At 46.6% G+C, this 16,529-nt stretch overlaps 1 protein-coding gene and 1 long non-coding RNA gene across 3 annotated transcripts in view; one reads left to right on the forward strand and one right to left on the reverse strand.

Annotated features, from left to right (window-relative positions):
• Positions 1-1,417: 1,417 nt before the first annotated feature.
• On the reverse strand, positions 1,418-11,731 carry LOC111548570. The gene is made up of 4 exons (XR_002733469.3): positions 11,451-11,731; positions 5,812-5,905; positions 3,006-3,103; positions 1,418-1,723 (listed from the first exon to the last, which is right to left on the reverse strand). It is a non-coding gene; the product is annotated as an uncharacterized LOC111548570 (long non-coding RNA).
• The window catches only part of SLC22A23 (solute carrier family 22 member 23), a 183,799-nt gene continuing 177,895 nt past the window's right edge, over positions 10,626-16,529 (forward strand). For both annotated transcript variants that reach the window (XM_023221087.2, XM_023221088.2), the window contains exon 1: positions 10,626-11,796. In XM_023221087.2, the coding sequence (XP_023076855.1) occupies positions 11,143-11,796 (654 nt within the window). In that variant the 5' untranslated portion in view covers positions 10,626-11,142. The remainder of the gene's footprint in view (positions 11,797-16,529) is intronic.

Below are 16,529 nucleotides of genomic sequence, written 5' to 3' on the forward strand. Positions count from 1 at the left end.
AGATCTCAGCTCACTGCAAGTTCCGCCTCCCGGGTTTACGCCATTCTCCCGCCTCAGCCTCCCGAGTAGCTGGGACTACAGGCGCCCGCCACCTTGCCCGGCTAGATTTTTGTATTTTTTTAGTAGAGACGGGGTTTCACGTGTTAGCCAGGATGGTCTTGATCTCCTGACCTCGTGATCCGCCCGTCTCGGCCTCCCAAAGTGCTGGGATTACAGGCTTGAGCCACCGCGCCCGGCCATCAGGCCTGCTTATTTTAAAATATCTAATTTTATACGTAAAGTTCTTATCTGATAGGCAGCATTAAGATAATCTTAAAATGAACTAAGTGGAGGAAAAGGGCAAACACGTGATATACAGTCACAGGAAACAGTTTAGATTTTCCTTGATTGGATTCCTTCTGGGAGAGATTCCCTAGGACCTCCAGAGCCACACCCAGCTCCTTTGATGACTTTCCAACTTATTCCAGCCACCGATGGTCAATCCCTAAGACGCCTCAAATAATGGTGGGTGTCCAATGAAAGGCCAAAGTAGTTTACCCAAGTGTCTAGTGAGTTCTGTTTCCAATACTGGGGTTTTCTGAACATCTTACATAATGAAGACAGAGTGGAAGTTATAGAATTTTATACTCAAGAGGCTTTGAGTCTATCCCAGAACCGGAAGCAAAAGAGAGTCAGGCAACTTTATAAGAAGCCCTCACTGTCTAAGGGCCTGTTTTGTTCAGGGAATAAGGGCTAATGCTAAAATGATCCTTCTGACTTTGTAAATGATTTCCAGATAACTCAAGGGCTTAGGGATGTCTCCAGGGGGCACACAGCGGATGACAGTATCGGCCTGAGGAGCTGGAAGTGGACATGTTCCTGGAAGGAAGTGATTTGGGGTTTCCCAAGGTCACTGGTATTGGGGCAGAGAGGAAGCCAGTTCCAGAAGCAAAGGTATGAGTCACAGAAGCCCACTGGGCCCAACTCTTGCTGAGAGGACAGGGAGAGGAAGGGGCAGTGGGCATGCATCCAGCTGGAGATGAGCCTTGTCAGATCTGGACCTCTACCCCATGGAATCAGAAAGACCTGGCAGAAGTTCCCCACTCTTTCCACCCAGGGGAGGTGGCTAATTGTAGTGGATGAGAATCCTGGGCATTGGCATGAGACAGGTCTGAGTTTCTATTTTGAATCCTGGTTCTGATACTGCGTGACCTTGGGCAAGTTACTTAACGTCTTTTAAGGTCTGTGTCACACACATCTGTGTGAAGAGAGTCCACCAAACAGGCTTTGTGTGAGCAACAAGGCTGTTTATTTCACCTGGGTGCAGGCGGGCTGAGTCCCGGGCTGAGAAAGGAGTCAGCAAAGGGTGGTGGGATTATCATTAGTTCTTATAGGTTTGGGACAGGCGGTGGAGTTAAGAGCAATTTTTTGTGGGCAGGGGGTGGATCTCACAAAGTACATTCTCAAGGGTGGGGAGAATATTAGAAAGTACCTTCTTAAGGGCGGGGGAATATCACAAAGTACATTATCGAAAGGGCGGGGAGGATGTATTGCCATAAGGTCAGTTATGGGTGGGTAGGAACAGATCACAATGGTGGAATGTCATCTTTTGTGGTTCTTCAGTTGCTTCAGGCCTTCTGGATGTATACATGCAGGTCACAGGGGATATGATGACTTAGCTTGGGCTCAGAGGCCTCATCTCCAGAATGGTGCAATGATCCCTCCTTCGCAGATGTGTAGGGTACTTTAAGTGAGATGAGATATGTGGAAAGGTGATTGCGTGCTCAAGAAATGCTAACTGTGAGGATAATTAAGGTTATTAGGAATGTGTCACGTTTCTGGTTCTGTTCAAGATGCAGAGCAACATGTTTGCAGCAAGACAGGGCAAGCGGGAGAAGGTGGAGCCAGGACCTAACATTAGAGCTGCCACGTGGACGAACACAGGGACTGCCCCTTGTGGGGGTTCTGTGGGGTAGACAGGACACTGCTGGAGTGTGGCAGGCCTTCACTCTTGCTGCCCTTTAGCCTAGGGGACCACCTAGAAGGCCGGATCTCCTGCCCTGGGGCAGCAAGGCATTCAGGACAGCACAGGTCTGGCCTGCAGACATTCGCTACCAGGAAGTCTGATCACGGCAGCAAATTCAAGCTCTGGGTCTATCGGACTCTACTGTAGAATTATTTAGTAGAGCTAATGGAATGAAATGCCACTGGGGATTCCAACCTCTTTTCTCTATTTGATTGACAGTGGAATCTGGCCCCAGGTTTGTGGTGATAAGGAATCAGATCACCAATCCACAAAAATTGTCCTTATGACTGCTGATAGAACAAAGAAAGCAGGGCTGGGAAGAGCATCATCTGAGCTGGCAAGGAACAGCTGACCACCTTAGGAAATTTGAATAATGTTCGCATTCTTTGAGGACACAGCAACAATGGGGAGATGGCACAGTATGCTGGCTAGTGAGTCTGAAGCTAAAGGGAATACTTGACGTGTCTTTGCTTGAAAATTAGTTTTAGATGGCATATTAGCTTCTCCCTGGCAGAATCCTGTATAGCATCCCATCCTTCCTTTGTTCATTCATTCAGCAAATGTTTATTGAATGCCAGGCCCTGTGACCAGCGGTGGAGCTACTGAGACACATAAATCAGGGGCCCTGTGCTTTAGGGACACCTACTAGAAAATGGAGTTTTACTTGAATGCCCTTAGATTTATATTCCAAGCATTTTCTGGCTAATAAAAAGACTCTGTCAAAGATTGTTCACCTGGAGGGTCCAGCCTGCTCTGTTACATTACCTAAAAGTAGGCTGGTTATTCCATACACATGTATTTCACAGCCTCCCTAAAGGTTCTATGTTAACTTTTAAGACATGGAATCATTGAGAAAGTTAACAAGGCAGAAGAAAAAGCTCTAAGAAACCAAAGAAAAATTGGCTTAAATGTATTTCTAGGCCAATGATAAAAACACAATAGAATATGGAAATGTAAACACAAATGGAACAAGAGAACTTTAAAATAAAGTGATAGTTACCGTGTGTCTCAGGGCTGGAGGACCACCTGGCCTTGCTGGCCTCTTACACCAGAGCCTAGGCCATAGCTCATAATTTTGCTGATATTGGCATCTTTAACCTTTGGAGTGTTTTGAAAAATCAGTTACTTAACAATCTCTCATAAAAATTTATTTTTCAATCAATTAAATTTTTGTGTCCCTTCCATCAACTTTGGGTTTCAAACCATTAAACCTTTACTTGATTAAAAATGTCATCATATCCGGGTGCAGTGACTCACACCTATAATTTCAGCACTTTGGGAGGCCGAGGCGGACGGATCACTGGAGGTCAGGAGTTCAAGACCAGCCTGACCAACATGGAGAAACCCTGTCTCTACTAAAAATACAAAATTAGCCAGGCATAGTGGCTCATGCCTGTAATCCCAGATACTCAAGAGGCTGAGGCAGGAGAATCACTTGAACCCAGGAGGCAGAGGTTGAGGTGAGCTGAGATCATGGCATTGCACTCCAGTCTGGGCAACAAGAGCGAAACTCTGTCTCAAAAAAAAAAAAAAAAAAAAAAAAAAAGTCATCATCGAGATAAAAATCTATACAGAGAGATTACTGACTGTATTCGTTCATTCTTGCATTGCTATAAAGAAATACCTGAGACTGGGTAAATTATAAAGAAAAGAGGTTGCATTGGCTCACAATTCCAGAGGCTGTACAAGCGGCAGGATGGGCATCTGCTCAGCTTCTGGGGAGGCCTTGGGAAACTTACAATCACGGTGGAAGCAGAGAGGGAGCAGACACTTCACATGGCCAGAGCAGAAACAAGAGTGGGGGTGGGGGTTCGGCTTCTGCTATGTTCAGAGAAGCCCAAAACACATTTTGGGTGGAGGGGTTGCTACACACTTTTAAACAAACAGATTCCAAGAGAGAACTCACTATCTTGAGGACAGCATCCAGGGGATGGTGCTAAACCATTACTGAGAAACCGCCCCCATGATCTAGTCACCTCATACCACGCCCCACCTTCAACATTGGGGATTACAATTTGATGTGAGATTTGATGGGGAAACATATCCAAACCATATCACTGATTGAGAACTTGAAATGGAATATTAATGTTTGAGATGTCATTTTTTTATAACAGTAAACTTTTAATTTTAGAATAGTTTTAGACTTATAAAAAATATTACAAAGATAGTACAGAATTCACTCATACCTCACGCTCAGTTTGCTTTCTTAACATCTTACATTAGTCTGATACATTGTCACAATTGATGAATCAGTATTGATACATTATTATTAATCAAGGTCCATTGTTTAGTGCAATTTCCTTAGTTTTTCCTTAACATATTTTCCTGTTCCAGGATCCCATCCAGCACAGCCCATTACGTTTAGTCATCCTCTGTCCTGTAGGCTCCATTTGGACATGACACATTCTCAGAGTTTCCTTATTTTGTGATCACCCAGACAGTTTGAGTACTGCTCGGGTATTTTGCAGACTGTCCCTCAGTAGGAATTTGTTTGGTGTTTTCCTCATGGTTAGACCAAGTTTTGGGGGTTATGGAGAGGTAAAGTGCCATTCTCACCATATCATATCAGGGGTACACAGCGTCAGCATGATTCATCACTGTTGATGCTAACCTTGATCACCTGGCTGAAGCAGTGCTTTTCACTGCAAAAGTTTTTCCACGGTAACCTTATTTTTCCCCGTTTCCATACTCTTTGGAAGGAAGTCAATACGGGCAGCCCCCACTTACATAGCAAGGACTTCTACTCCTGCTTGAGGGCAGAGTATCCACATAAATTATTTGAAATTTTATGCATGGGAGATCTATCTCTTCTTCCTCATTTATCCAATCATTCATTTTTCACATACGGACACATAGTATAGATTTTATCATTTGGGTTATTTATTATTCAATAGCACTTTATTTTTTGCTCAAATGGTTCCAGTTTTGGACTTCGGGAGCTCTTTCATTTGGCTCTTGTGGCCCCTCCACATACCCCATAATTGTGTGTGTGGAGGGGTGTGGAGGTATTCAGCTCTTCCTTACTTCTTGGCATTACACAAAATGCCCCAGGATCACCTTGTAGATTTCCTGCCCTGTCCTAGAATCAACCATTTATCTCCAGTGGGTCCTGGTTCCTTATATTGGAGAATGGTATTAGATACCAAGATCTGGGTGCTAGGTGTGCTTGTTGATACTAGGGTGTTAAATCACCTTTTAAATAGAAAAAGTGCTTTCCTCAAAATTCAAAATTCAAAACCTTAAAAATCTTGTTAACTTAGAATGTGTTAGTGACTTTATCCATATATTTACATATATTTTGCTATAGGAATGATAAATTTTAATTCAAAGCCCTCTTAGATGGCCTAGAATTTGGACTGAAAATAATATACATACGCAGCCAATTTTTTAAATATGAAAAATCATTTATGACTATCTAATGGTAATAAATTCAAACCAGCCTTATTAAAGAAAGAAGTTAAATAAACCAATGTATTGGTCAAAACAGCTTGCCTCAGAAAGTATATTCTGGGTCTAGTAATCTACCTCCTTCAGGAATATTCATTCCTCTTGTCACCCGCTAGCTTCCGGTCACAGAAAAAAAAAAAAAAAGAAACATTTAATAACTTTAGATTTGGTTACATCCATCTGTGAGTTTTTCTTTACCTCCATTTAGAATTAGTAGGAAAAGCATTAGGACAAAAGGGTTGTTTAAAGAACATTAGTTTATCTCTTTTGAAAAGTGAAACTTCTTTCCTCTAAGCCCTGGTTACTTCATTGTTCTTTCCTCAAGTCCTTCTAACAATGATTATCTGCAGTTAGCTCACCCATTGTCAAGAGCTCAGCATCCATACTTGAAACTCAAGGTTCATATGCCAACTTTGGGATGATTCTCATCAAACAGAAGAGGCTGTTTCCATGCTGGAATAAAACATATAATATTCACGTATAAGTCTTGTCATTGTGTTATTTTCTTGTGTATGTGTGTGTGAAAGAACATTCTTTTTTTCTTCTTTTTTGAGATGGAGTCTTGCTCAGTCACCAGGCTGGAGTGCAGTGGCATGATCTCTGCTCACTGCAACCTCCACCTCCCGGTTCAAGCGATTCTCCTGCCTCAGCCTCCCGAGTAGCTGGGACTACAGGTGTGTGCCACCATACCCAGCTGATTTTTATATTTTTAGTAGAGATGGGGTTTCACCATGTTGGCCAGGATGGTCTCACTCTCCTGACCGCGTGATCCCCTTGGCCTCCCAAAGTGCTGGGATTACAGGCATGAGCCACCATGCCCGGCCCAAAGAACATTCTTAAGTACAGTAAGACAAAGATGACGTCTGATTTTCATCAAACAAAAGCCAACATCAAATTTTAGATCAATTTGCTTTGCTAAGTTTTTTAACTCAATAAAAGAGTTCAAAATTAAATTTTGAGCAAACTTTGAAAGTAACTGGACCCTAGCCATCACATCTACAATGGAGTACGTTTTTGCATAGAAGGCTTATCTTCACTTTTTCTGTTTTCACTCAACCTTTTGATGAATTTGGCTTGTACTAGATGAGTACGTAGTTTTTCTCAAGATACTACCTGTAGCTTTCCTTAGGATAAGTTATGTGACATTTTTATTACTTCTGTCACTTAACCAAAGTTAGCATTTTCATTTTCATTTTCATTTATGATAGGTTTTGTAAATGTCAAATTTCTTGTTAAAGAGTCAGACTTGACATTCCAAAAGGCAAAGGATGATATAAATAATATTCAAGTATACACAACTAGAGTTGGAAATAATTTCAATCACTTTCTCCCACCCTCCCAAAATCAAGGTAACCTACTTTTCAAATATTTATTTGAAAGGAATAAATCAAGCTTCAGAAAAAAAAAAAAAAGAATGACATAGGATATTCTAAAATGTGATATATCTATCCATAATTCAAGTATAAAGACCATGAGTAATCAGAGAAAACCAATGTGAAATCCATTTGGTATGACTTATAGCATACATTTACAGTTAATTAACCCTGACTTGAATTCCTTAGAATTAACTTTTACAGAATTATAGAGGATTTAAAATTAGGTTTCCATCAATTTTAGAGGTACACTAAAAATTTTGTTCTTCTGTTATTTCCAAGGAAGTAAAACTGTTGAAGTGTATTGGTGATCAGGTTATGACTTTCATTTCCTTTCTTTATTTTCTCAATTTTTAGGAAACTATAAACTGGTAGATTCTTTAACATACTTTCAAAGGTGAAGCGAATGACTCAGCTTCTTTATGAAGATCACTGGGTTCAGGATACTCACATAAATTTAGGGTCACAAACACAGCTACTTTTGGGGGCCAAATGACATGCATGAGGGGATGTGTCAGGCAGGGATGAAGGCAAGCTGGAGAGTGCCTGCTCATTTACTGCAGTCCAAGAAAGCACAGTCCATGGGGCATCAAAAGGGCAATGGCTTCTGCTATGTTCAGAGAAGCCCAAAACACATTTTTTTTCCCCTAAGTATTCAATCTCCCAATTTTGAAATGTTAGCAATTATTTTACTGAAAACATTGCCTATGGTCTGTGAGCTGCATTTGGCCTATAAGCCACCATCTGCAAGCCAGTACTGCCCCCGAAGATCATACTGGGAGCTAATCCAGTAACCACAACACCTTACAACAAGACATATAATTGTCAAATTCATTTCAAGTCTCATGTAGGCTGATCTGAGCACCATCTTTGAGAGACTGAACAAATATGAAAAGGTTGCTTGATGATTTAAGAATCAAAGTAAACAGTTTTATGATTTGAATAGACAGTATCGTCAAGTGATTAATAAGTTGGTACACTCATTTATTTGACAAAGATGTATTGAGTGCCTTGCATGTACCAGGCACTGTTTTAGCCACCAGGCATACAGCTCAGTACAAGGCACCTATCCCCGAAGGTGCTTACATTCTAGAGGCAGAATGTAAATAAATATAGAGGTAATAAATAACTAAGCAAACAAGAAAAATAGCAGCTGATGATAATGATCATGCAGAAAATTAAAAACAGTAATTTCTCAACAGGTGTCTGGCTTTCCTATACTGGTCCATGGATCTCAAACCTCACCCCCTGAGACTGTCAGAGTGTCAAATTCTTCCTCTTTACTCCTTTTGCTCGGGTTATGAGATCACTTGTGGTATGTTTTAATAAATTGAAGGCCACTTTATTTTAAAGTAGTTACATTTTAATCTTCTTGACTAGATTTGGTGGAAATATCAATCCAGGAGGGATTTAGGGAAACCTCTAATCTAATCAACAGCTTAATTACAATGCCTGGGTCAGTGCTGCAGATGGTTAATTTCAACCATTTTATGTTGCCTCCTTTTAGCTTCAGTTTTAGAGGATACCATTTTCCAGTGTGTCCCTAAATTCTAAGAATGTACCATTTGAGGATTTTTACCACCTTTTGGGAACAAAGACTAATAACATCTTCATAGTGAAACTCTTTTCCTAGGGCCAGGGCTTCTCCCACTTAAAAATGCACATTAACAAACATCTTTGTAAACTGTTCCCTATAGTTGCCCCTGTATGATGAAATGGAGAAATCCTGGAATGTCCAGTCAGAAAATCTGGGTTCAAAACCAGATGTTTGGCTCAGCTGTGGACCAACTCTTTGATCTGGTAGTCAGTCACCTGATCCTTGCTGTTTCTCTTTGAAAGCCCACTTCTTGGGGCGCTGAATGTGAGGACTGAGTGAGAGTGTGAATTTGAAAGCCAACTCTGAAACGCTGGCTATGATAGTTATTCTGATTGGAAGGGCCATTAAGGTCAATGGCAATGCTCCTTTTGTGATCAGTTACAAGAAAACAAATGGGTCCTTGTGACTGTGGGGGAAGGAGGCAGAGCCAGACACAAAGTGGATCTCTTCTGGAAAATCAGCCGCTGAAAGGAAAATAAATAAAATCTGTAAAGTTATATTTCAATTGAAAAGGAAATGTGGATTGTACGTAATGGCAAGAGGAGCACTGGTAATAATACATGGCTAACATTCATCGCGTACCTACTCTGTTCCAGGCATGGAGGTCATAACTTTGCATGTATTAGCTCTTCAAATGAGGGGAGGAGAGGGAAGGAAAAGAAAAGTTAAGCTAATAAATAATGTGAAGTTAAAAAAAATTACCGCGTACATAACGTGCACTATCGTGTCTCCGCCTCCCAACCCCGCCCCCAGCTCTTTATACATGTGGTTTCCAGACCCATTTCTCAGAGGTTTGGTGTCTTTTGCAGCCCTTTGGGCCCCTTCCGCCCATTGTTATCTAATCTCCCCTTCTCGGCCACGCAGGAAGGTCCACAACCTCCCCTGTCCCCCAAGACCCGCCCCCCAGCAGCCTTCAGAAATAGTTCTCTCGTACGGATGTGCCAGCATTTTATGCTGTAAACACATGTTGCCCTTAACACTGAACTGCAGGTTAAAAATGTGTTCCTCTAAATTATGCAGCGGTTAGCTGAGCAAATAATGAAAATGCAAAAGAATACATTCAGTATATGGAGCTTAGAATATATCCTTTTGGAAAGCTAAACATTTTTTTTTTTTTTAATTTTTGCCCCAAATAAGACTAGAAATGGATTGCTCAATTTAAGACTTCCATTAATAAACTTCTCAGAATATGAAATGTCTCCAATATGTGGGGACGCTGGGGTGAAAGGTGCCGGATAACTCTCATTGGTGCGTGCGCTGGGTGCGGGAGGAAATATGCTAATGTAGCCGTTTGCCGCAGGGTTGGTGTTATTTATATAGCGCTGGCTGGGCAAGGTTGGCGCTGGAGCAGGAGAGGAGGGAGAGGTTTGTCTTCTTCTGTGAGCGTATAGACGTGTGCGCCTGTGCACACGGCGTTCCAAACGTGAATACAAGATCTTAGGGAGGGGGTGGGGAATGCCATCACGTTCATACCGTGTGTATTATAACTTGTGTTGGAGATCTACCCCAGCATCGTGCTTACATCGCATTCACTTAGGAGTGGGGGAAGAAATGGCGATTTGGGAGTGGGTGCGGCGGGTCGCAGGTGGCCAGACACTGCGGGGGACTGGCGACCTGAAATTGGCAAAGGCGCCTCCTTGACCCTGCTCCACGGACACGAAAATCGACCTTATTCGCTCCTGGATAAAGCGCAGAGGGTTGTTCCCGAAGGCTGAAGACCCTCGGGCTTGGGACTGGGAGCGGGGCGCGGGCAGCGGGACGGCCGGGCACCTCCGAAGAGACAGAGGTCACGGAACCCTGGCGCGCGCGGAGTGGGTGGGGGGCCCGCGCAGCTGCGGGAACCCAGCCTCATAGAAGACCCGGCCCACACGTTCTCAGCGCATGCCGACTTCGCCCGGACCCCTCGCCGGCCGGCGCCCCCTGCTACGCCCGCCTCCTCCTCCCCCGCCCCGCCCGGCGCGAAACGGGCACGGGTAGTGGATCCTCCAGCCAGGCGGGCCCGGGGTGTCCCGTTTCCCCCGCCCCCCTCCTGTGGATCCCGGGCGGCGGCGGAGCGTCCGGGCTGGAGGGGGCGCTCGCGCGCAAGAGCCGAGCGCAGCAGGTGCCGCGGTTACCTCCACCTCGGCGGGGGGAGAGGGGGCGGGCCGGGGGCAGGGAGGAGGAGGAGGAGGAGGACGAGGAGGAGGAGTGGGGCCCGCTCCAGGAGCCGGAGAGCGCGGCCGGCTCGGCAGGCTGGGTCCCAAGCTCGCGGCTTCCGGGAGGCGCCCGGAGTCGGAGAAATACAGCGCGGCCACCCCGGGAGCAGCAGCAGTTGCCCGCCCCGCCGCCCGCAGGGCCCTGAACCGCCGGCAAGGGCGCGGGCCGGGCGCGGCGCCGGCTCCTCCTCCTGCCGCGGCCGGCGCGGAGCAGCGGAGAGCGGCGGGCTCGGCAGCCGGCGCCCGGGCCGCGGAGCCGATGAGCTGCGGCGGCTGAGGGCCCGGCCGGCCTCTGCCCGCCTCTGCCCGGCGCCCGAGCGGGGCCACAGCGCCCGGGGCGCGGGGTCCGGCGGGTGACATGGGGGCGGCCTGACGCACCCGGGGCCGCCGAGCGCTCTCTCCTGAGCCGTGGGCCCTCCTCGGCGGCAGCGGCTGCAGGCGCCTGGCCCGGCGCGCTGTGCCCAGGGCGCCCGCGGAGCCTCCGCCGCGCTCTATGCGCCTCTGCGGGAGCCGCGGGCCCGGGCCATGGCCATAGACCGGCGGCGCGAGGCGGCAGGCGGCGGGCCCGGGCGGCAGCCGGCCCCGGCCGAGGAGAACGGCTCCCTGCCGCCTGGGGACGCGGCGGCCTCGGCGCCCCTCGGGGGACGCGCGGGGCCCGGCGGCGGCGCGGAGATCCAGCCGCTGCCTCCACTGCATCCCGGAGGCGGCCCGCACTCGAGCTGCTGCTCGGCCGCTGCGGCCCCGAGCCTGTTGTTGCTGGACTATGACGGGTCGGTGCTGCCCTTCCTCGGGGGCCTGGGCGGGGGCTATCAGAAGACCCTCGTGCTGCTCACCTGGATCCCGGCGCTGTTCATCGGCTTCAGCCAGTTCTCGGACTCGTTCCTCCTGGACCAGCCCAACTTCTGGTGCCGCGGGGCCGGCAAAGGCACCGAGCTGGCGGGGGTCACCACCACAGGCCGGGGGGCGGGCACGGGCGACTGGACCAGCCTCCCCAGCACCCCCTTCTCCGCTGCCCCCTGGGAGCCTGCGGGCAACCGGAGCAACAGCAGCGGCGCGGACGGAGGCGACACACCACCCCTGCCATCCCCTCCGGACAAGGGGGACAACGCCTCCAACTGTGACTGCCACGCGTGGGACTACGGCATCCGCGCCGGCCTCGTCCAGAACGTGGTCAGCAAGGTAAGGGCCGCGGCCGCCCAGTCCCTCCGACCCTCTCCATGCAAATCGAGGTCCAAGCCCGAGCCAGCGAGAGACCCGAAGTCCCCAAAGTGGTGGTGCTAGAGTGTGTGTACGGCATTCCGCACTGGCTTAATCTCCTTGCGTCCCCCAAACCACATCCCTTTACTTGGGTGTAAAGGGAGCGCCATAGCCTTTATTAGTTTGCACCCAAACTCCTTGTCCCAGTACGCGGATGGAAAGCGCGCCCTTCCCCCACCCTCGGGGCGAGGCAGCTGACCTGTCACCAGCCCGGGACTGGCGTCGTTCAAGGTCTGCTGGGGGAGCCGGGACCACGGCCCTGTTCTGCCCGGTTAGTTGTCCCTGAGTTTCCCACAAAGCAGTAGTCTCGCATCTGGCACTTGATTTTGACAGAGGTAAAGTCCGCTAAAGAACTGGAGAGCCAGAGAAGCAAAGACTCCTGCAGATCTCCAACCCGCAGCCCATGCTCAGTCCTCCCGGAAAGATATCTGACTTTAGACTTTACTGCCCCAGTGTCTCCTCCAGTGTTTTCTCAGCACTTCAGTAAACATCACTACAGTATAGGAAGGACGTGGAGAATGTGTCATTTGGGTGTTCCTGGGCTGTCACCGCTCTTACACAGCAGCTGCTTTGGGCTGAGGCACCGAGAACGGGGTGTGCTTTAGCTGAAACATGCACCTCGTCCTCTGAGTCGTGTAGCTAAAGCTCCCTTGCAGAGGTATTGCATGGTGTGAAATGTAGCAGAAGGGAGTTGAAAGGCAAGTGTGAGGGCCTAAACACAGAGTGGGTAATGGTGGACACTCAATGCCCTAGAGAGCTATAATTTTATTCTTAACATATAGGAGCTATCAAGACATTTGCAGTTTTGCTCCTTGTGTCTAAAATAAATAATTCACATTTTAAAGTAAATATAGACTCTCCCCCACCCCACGCCCCTACCCATTCTGGGCAGTTCTGGCAGAGTTTTAAATGCTTTGTCGAAATGTATGAAATTGGACAGTTTTAAATAGTCAGTGTGCATGTAACCTCCACCCCCTTGTGCATTGGTTAACAGTTGTAGCTCATGGATGTGTAAGATGAAACTCTTACATCATCATAATCATTGTTTTAATCTTGTACCAACCTGGCCAGAAATGCTCTGTCCTGTGGGAACTGTCTCACTGAGCTGCCCCTGCTGCCCTTCAAGGTAATGGGGTAATGTCCTTCTAGCTGGGTTCACCTTGATCCCACCCACCTCCTACCCCCTGCTTTCTAAAGGTGTTTCTGTGACCGTTTTCATTTCAAGGAGGGCAATATTTCTTTTTTGGTTTAGCAGCACCGAAAAATTAAGAACAATGACTATTTAAATCACTGTGTATGTCTGACAGACTGAGGATTTGGCAACATTGTTAAGTATTTTAAGTCCCTTTCTAGAGCAGAGGGAGAAGAATGGATCAAAGTGAGTATGTGTGAAGAGTGCTGTGTCCAGGGGTCAAAGCAGAGGTGAACTTGAAAGTGACGAGGTGGGATAGAGTGCCATTACCTTGGCAGTGAGGACCCAGGAGACAGCTATTCACACTCAGCCATGCGTGGTGGGAGGAGGGAACAAAAATAGTTCTTAAAAGCAGACTATGGAGGCATATTGGAGAGCTGGGCAGTTTTTCTAAATTAGCACTCGAGAGGGGCACAGACAGCACTCGTGTGTGGCATGTTTTGGGTGATGCTTGATGACAGTTGCAGTTACTGGGCCAGACTGAGAGGGAAAACCTGGGAACAATAATTAGACACACATTTTCTTATACAGTAAAGCCTAGAAAGGACATATTGATTTTCACAGACAAAAAAGATCTAAATAAAGGACTGCCTTCCCAGTGTTCTGTGTGTTTCAAGCACATAACAAATGCTTCAAAGAGCTTTTCAAGCACATTTTGGCCTGTTGGAAGGCAGACTTTTCCTGTGCTGCTGTGTATGTTGAATACTGTAGCAGACGCACAAATGTGGGGTATACACTATGATGAGTGCAGAAGTTCTAGGGGTCAGGTGCTTGCTTGTCAGCCCGTGTCTCAAGTAGAAGCAGAAGTGGAAGGAGCCTTTGCCTTCTCTCAGCAGATGAAAGCTTCGGGTTTGAGAAGCTGCCTTTTGTGCCTCTTTCCTGCTCTGTTCCATGATCTTTCCCTTGCAGATAAGCCTCATGCTGTCTTCAGCATGTATCCTGTATTTAGCATGTATCCTTTAGCATGTGTGTGCCCTACAGTATATGTACTGTTCTGTCCCTAGGTGCCAGATAGGGAGAGGAAGACAGAAGGGCCACCAGGCACAGTTCTGGACCTCTTTCTCATGTGGCTGCTGGTATCCTAGCACCTACCTACACACGTGAAACTGTCAAGCCGGTTAGAATCCTAGGTTATTGTAGTTAAGAGGGATCTTAGGACTGACAAGCCTCTCTCCCCTTCTGTGTGATATCTCTGACATGAAGTTGTCCATCCTAGTTTGAACACTTCCATCGATGGGAAGGGAGCGCTTGGTTAACAAGGCAGCTAGTCCATCCCGTAGTTGCTCCTCCTTGCAGGGAGGTACACTTTTTGGTAAATAAAACTCAGGTTAACTCATGCCTGTTTGTGCCACTTGCTTCTCAGAACAATTGTGTTTTTTAATTATTTCTTAGATAAAATGTGTTTTCAATAGCTTCTTTCCCGGCTGAAAAATCTACAGTAGTTAAGCTATTCTATACGTACAAAAATTTGCCATGCTTACTGCTCTGGTTGGCATATGTGTCTCTTATGCATGGTAGCCAGAAAGCAACTCAGGCAGGCCCTGTTTCTAACCCAAAGAGGGGATTGGTGGATACTGTCCTTCCCCTACTGCAACCTAGAGTTGATGCATTAGGCTTAAACTAGACATGACATACTTCTGCTGCCAGATCACCAACCCCCACCAACTCCCACCAACGCTGGTTTCCTGGGAATGGTGGATGAAGTCAGGATTTTCTCAATTTTAGGCTCATGTAGCATGACCATGACTTAGGTTTCATCTTAATCATTTTGAGTTTCTGGATCTCTCCTGTTAGGATCTTTTTGTTTTTATTTTTTGCCTTGGCCTTGGTATTTGTTATCGGTACCAGAATTTGCATTGCAGAATCTGCAATGCCTTCAAAATAATGACAACGCTAATGTCACTTTCTTTTGTGCAGCCCTTTACAGTTGATAAAACATTTCATATACATTATTTTCTTTAATTAAAAATAATAACCCAAGGCCAGTCTCCGGTGGTACGATCACAGTTCTCTGAAACCTCCCCCTCCCAGGCTTAAGTGATCTTTCTGCCTCAGCCTCCTGAGTAGCTGGGACTACAGGCATGCACCACCACACCTGGCTAATTTTTATTTTTATTTTTATTTTTTTGCAGAGATGGGGGTCTTGCTATATTGCCCAGGCTGGTCTTGAACTCCTGGCCTCAAGCTGTCCTCCTGCCTCGGCCTCCCAAAATGTTAGGATTACAGGTGTGAGCCACCAGCCAGACTAATAGCAAGTGATAATCATGGATTTTAAGTCACTGAACGCACATTGGAGTGTGCCATGTGTTCTGTACAAGAACCAGGTACAGATGCTCCTCTGCTTAGGATGGGGTTGTGTCTTGTGTCCAGATAAACCCCTCAGCAGTTGGAAATATTGAAAGTGGAAAATACATTTAATACACCTAACCTATTGAATATGCTGGCTTAGCCCAGCCTACCTTAGCTGTGCTCAGAACACTCACATTAACCCACAGTTGGGCAGGATCATCTCACACTAAGCCTATTTTATAATGTGTTGAATATCTCATGTAACTTATGGAATGTAACTGTACTAAAAGTGAAAAAGAGAATGGTTGTGTACTTCAGATACTCACACAACCATTGTGTTTTTCACTTCTGGTGAATAAAGCAGCCCTTATTGATACAGTTTCTACTGAATGTGTATTGTGTTCACACCATCATCAAGTCAAAAAATCATCAAGTCGAACCGCTTTAAGTCGGGGACCATCTGTGTTCAACTTTCTGATGACTTTCATAAGCTCTGCATTTTATCTCCCAGCTCTGTTGAAATGTATTGTCAGTGTCTTGCAGAAAAGAATCAAATTCCTTCCAAGTCACATAGACAGCAAGGTTTGGGGAACTAAGGACAAACAGGTCTGCAGCCTGGCTCAGCTGGCTTCCCTCTCCCACACCAGCATTCCCTGTGCAGCCCAAATTCTCAGATACTTCTGAAATCTTAGTCAACAAAGGTAAAACAAACAAAAAGAAACTCCGTGGACTTACAAATATTGCTCTAAATGATTTGCACAGGCTGGGTGCAGTGGCTCACGCCTCATCCCAACACTTTGGGAGGCCTAGGTGGGTGGATCATCTGAGATTAGGAGTTTGAGACCAGCCTGGCCAACATGGTGAAACCCCATCTCTACTAAAACTAGAAAAACTAGCTGAGTGTGGTGGCGCGTGCCTCTAATCCCAGCTACTAGGGAGGCTGAGGCAGGAGAATAGCTGGAGCCTGGGAGTGAGAGGTTGCAATGAGTGAGACTGCACCACTGCAACTCCAGTCTGGGTGATAGAGTGAGACCCTGTCTCAAAAAATAATAATAATTTGCACAGTGTATCCTTCATTGTTCCGAGTGAATCAGCTGATTTCTAATACTCATCACTTTCTTGAGTAATCTCTAGAATTTTTGCCAATAATCAATGCCGGCTGAACTTCCCAAGC

This window comes from Piliocolobus tephrosceles, chromosome 5 (genome assembly GCF_002776525.5).
Source record: "Piliocolobus tephrosceles isolate RC106 chromosome 5, ASM277652v3, whole genome shotgun sequence".
Taxonomy (NCBI): domain Eukaryota; kingdom Metazoa; phylum Chordata; class Mammalia; order Primates; family Cercopithecidae; genus Piliocolobus; species Piliocolobus tephrosceles.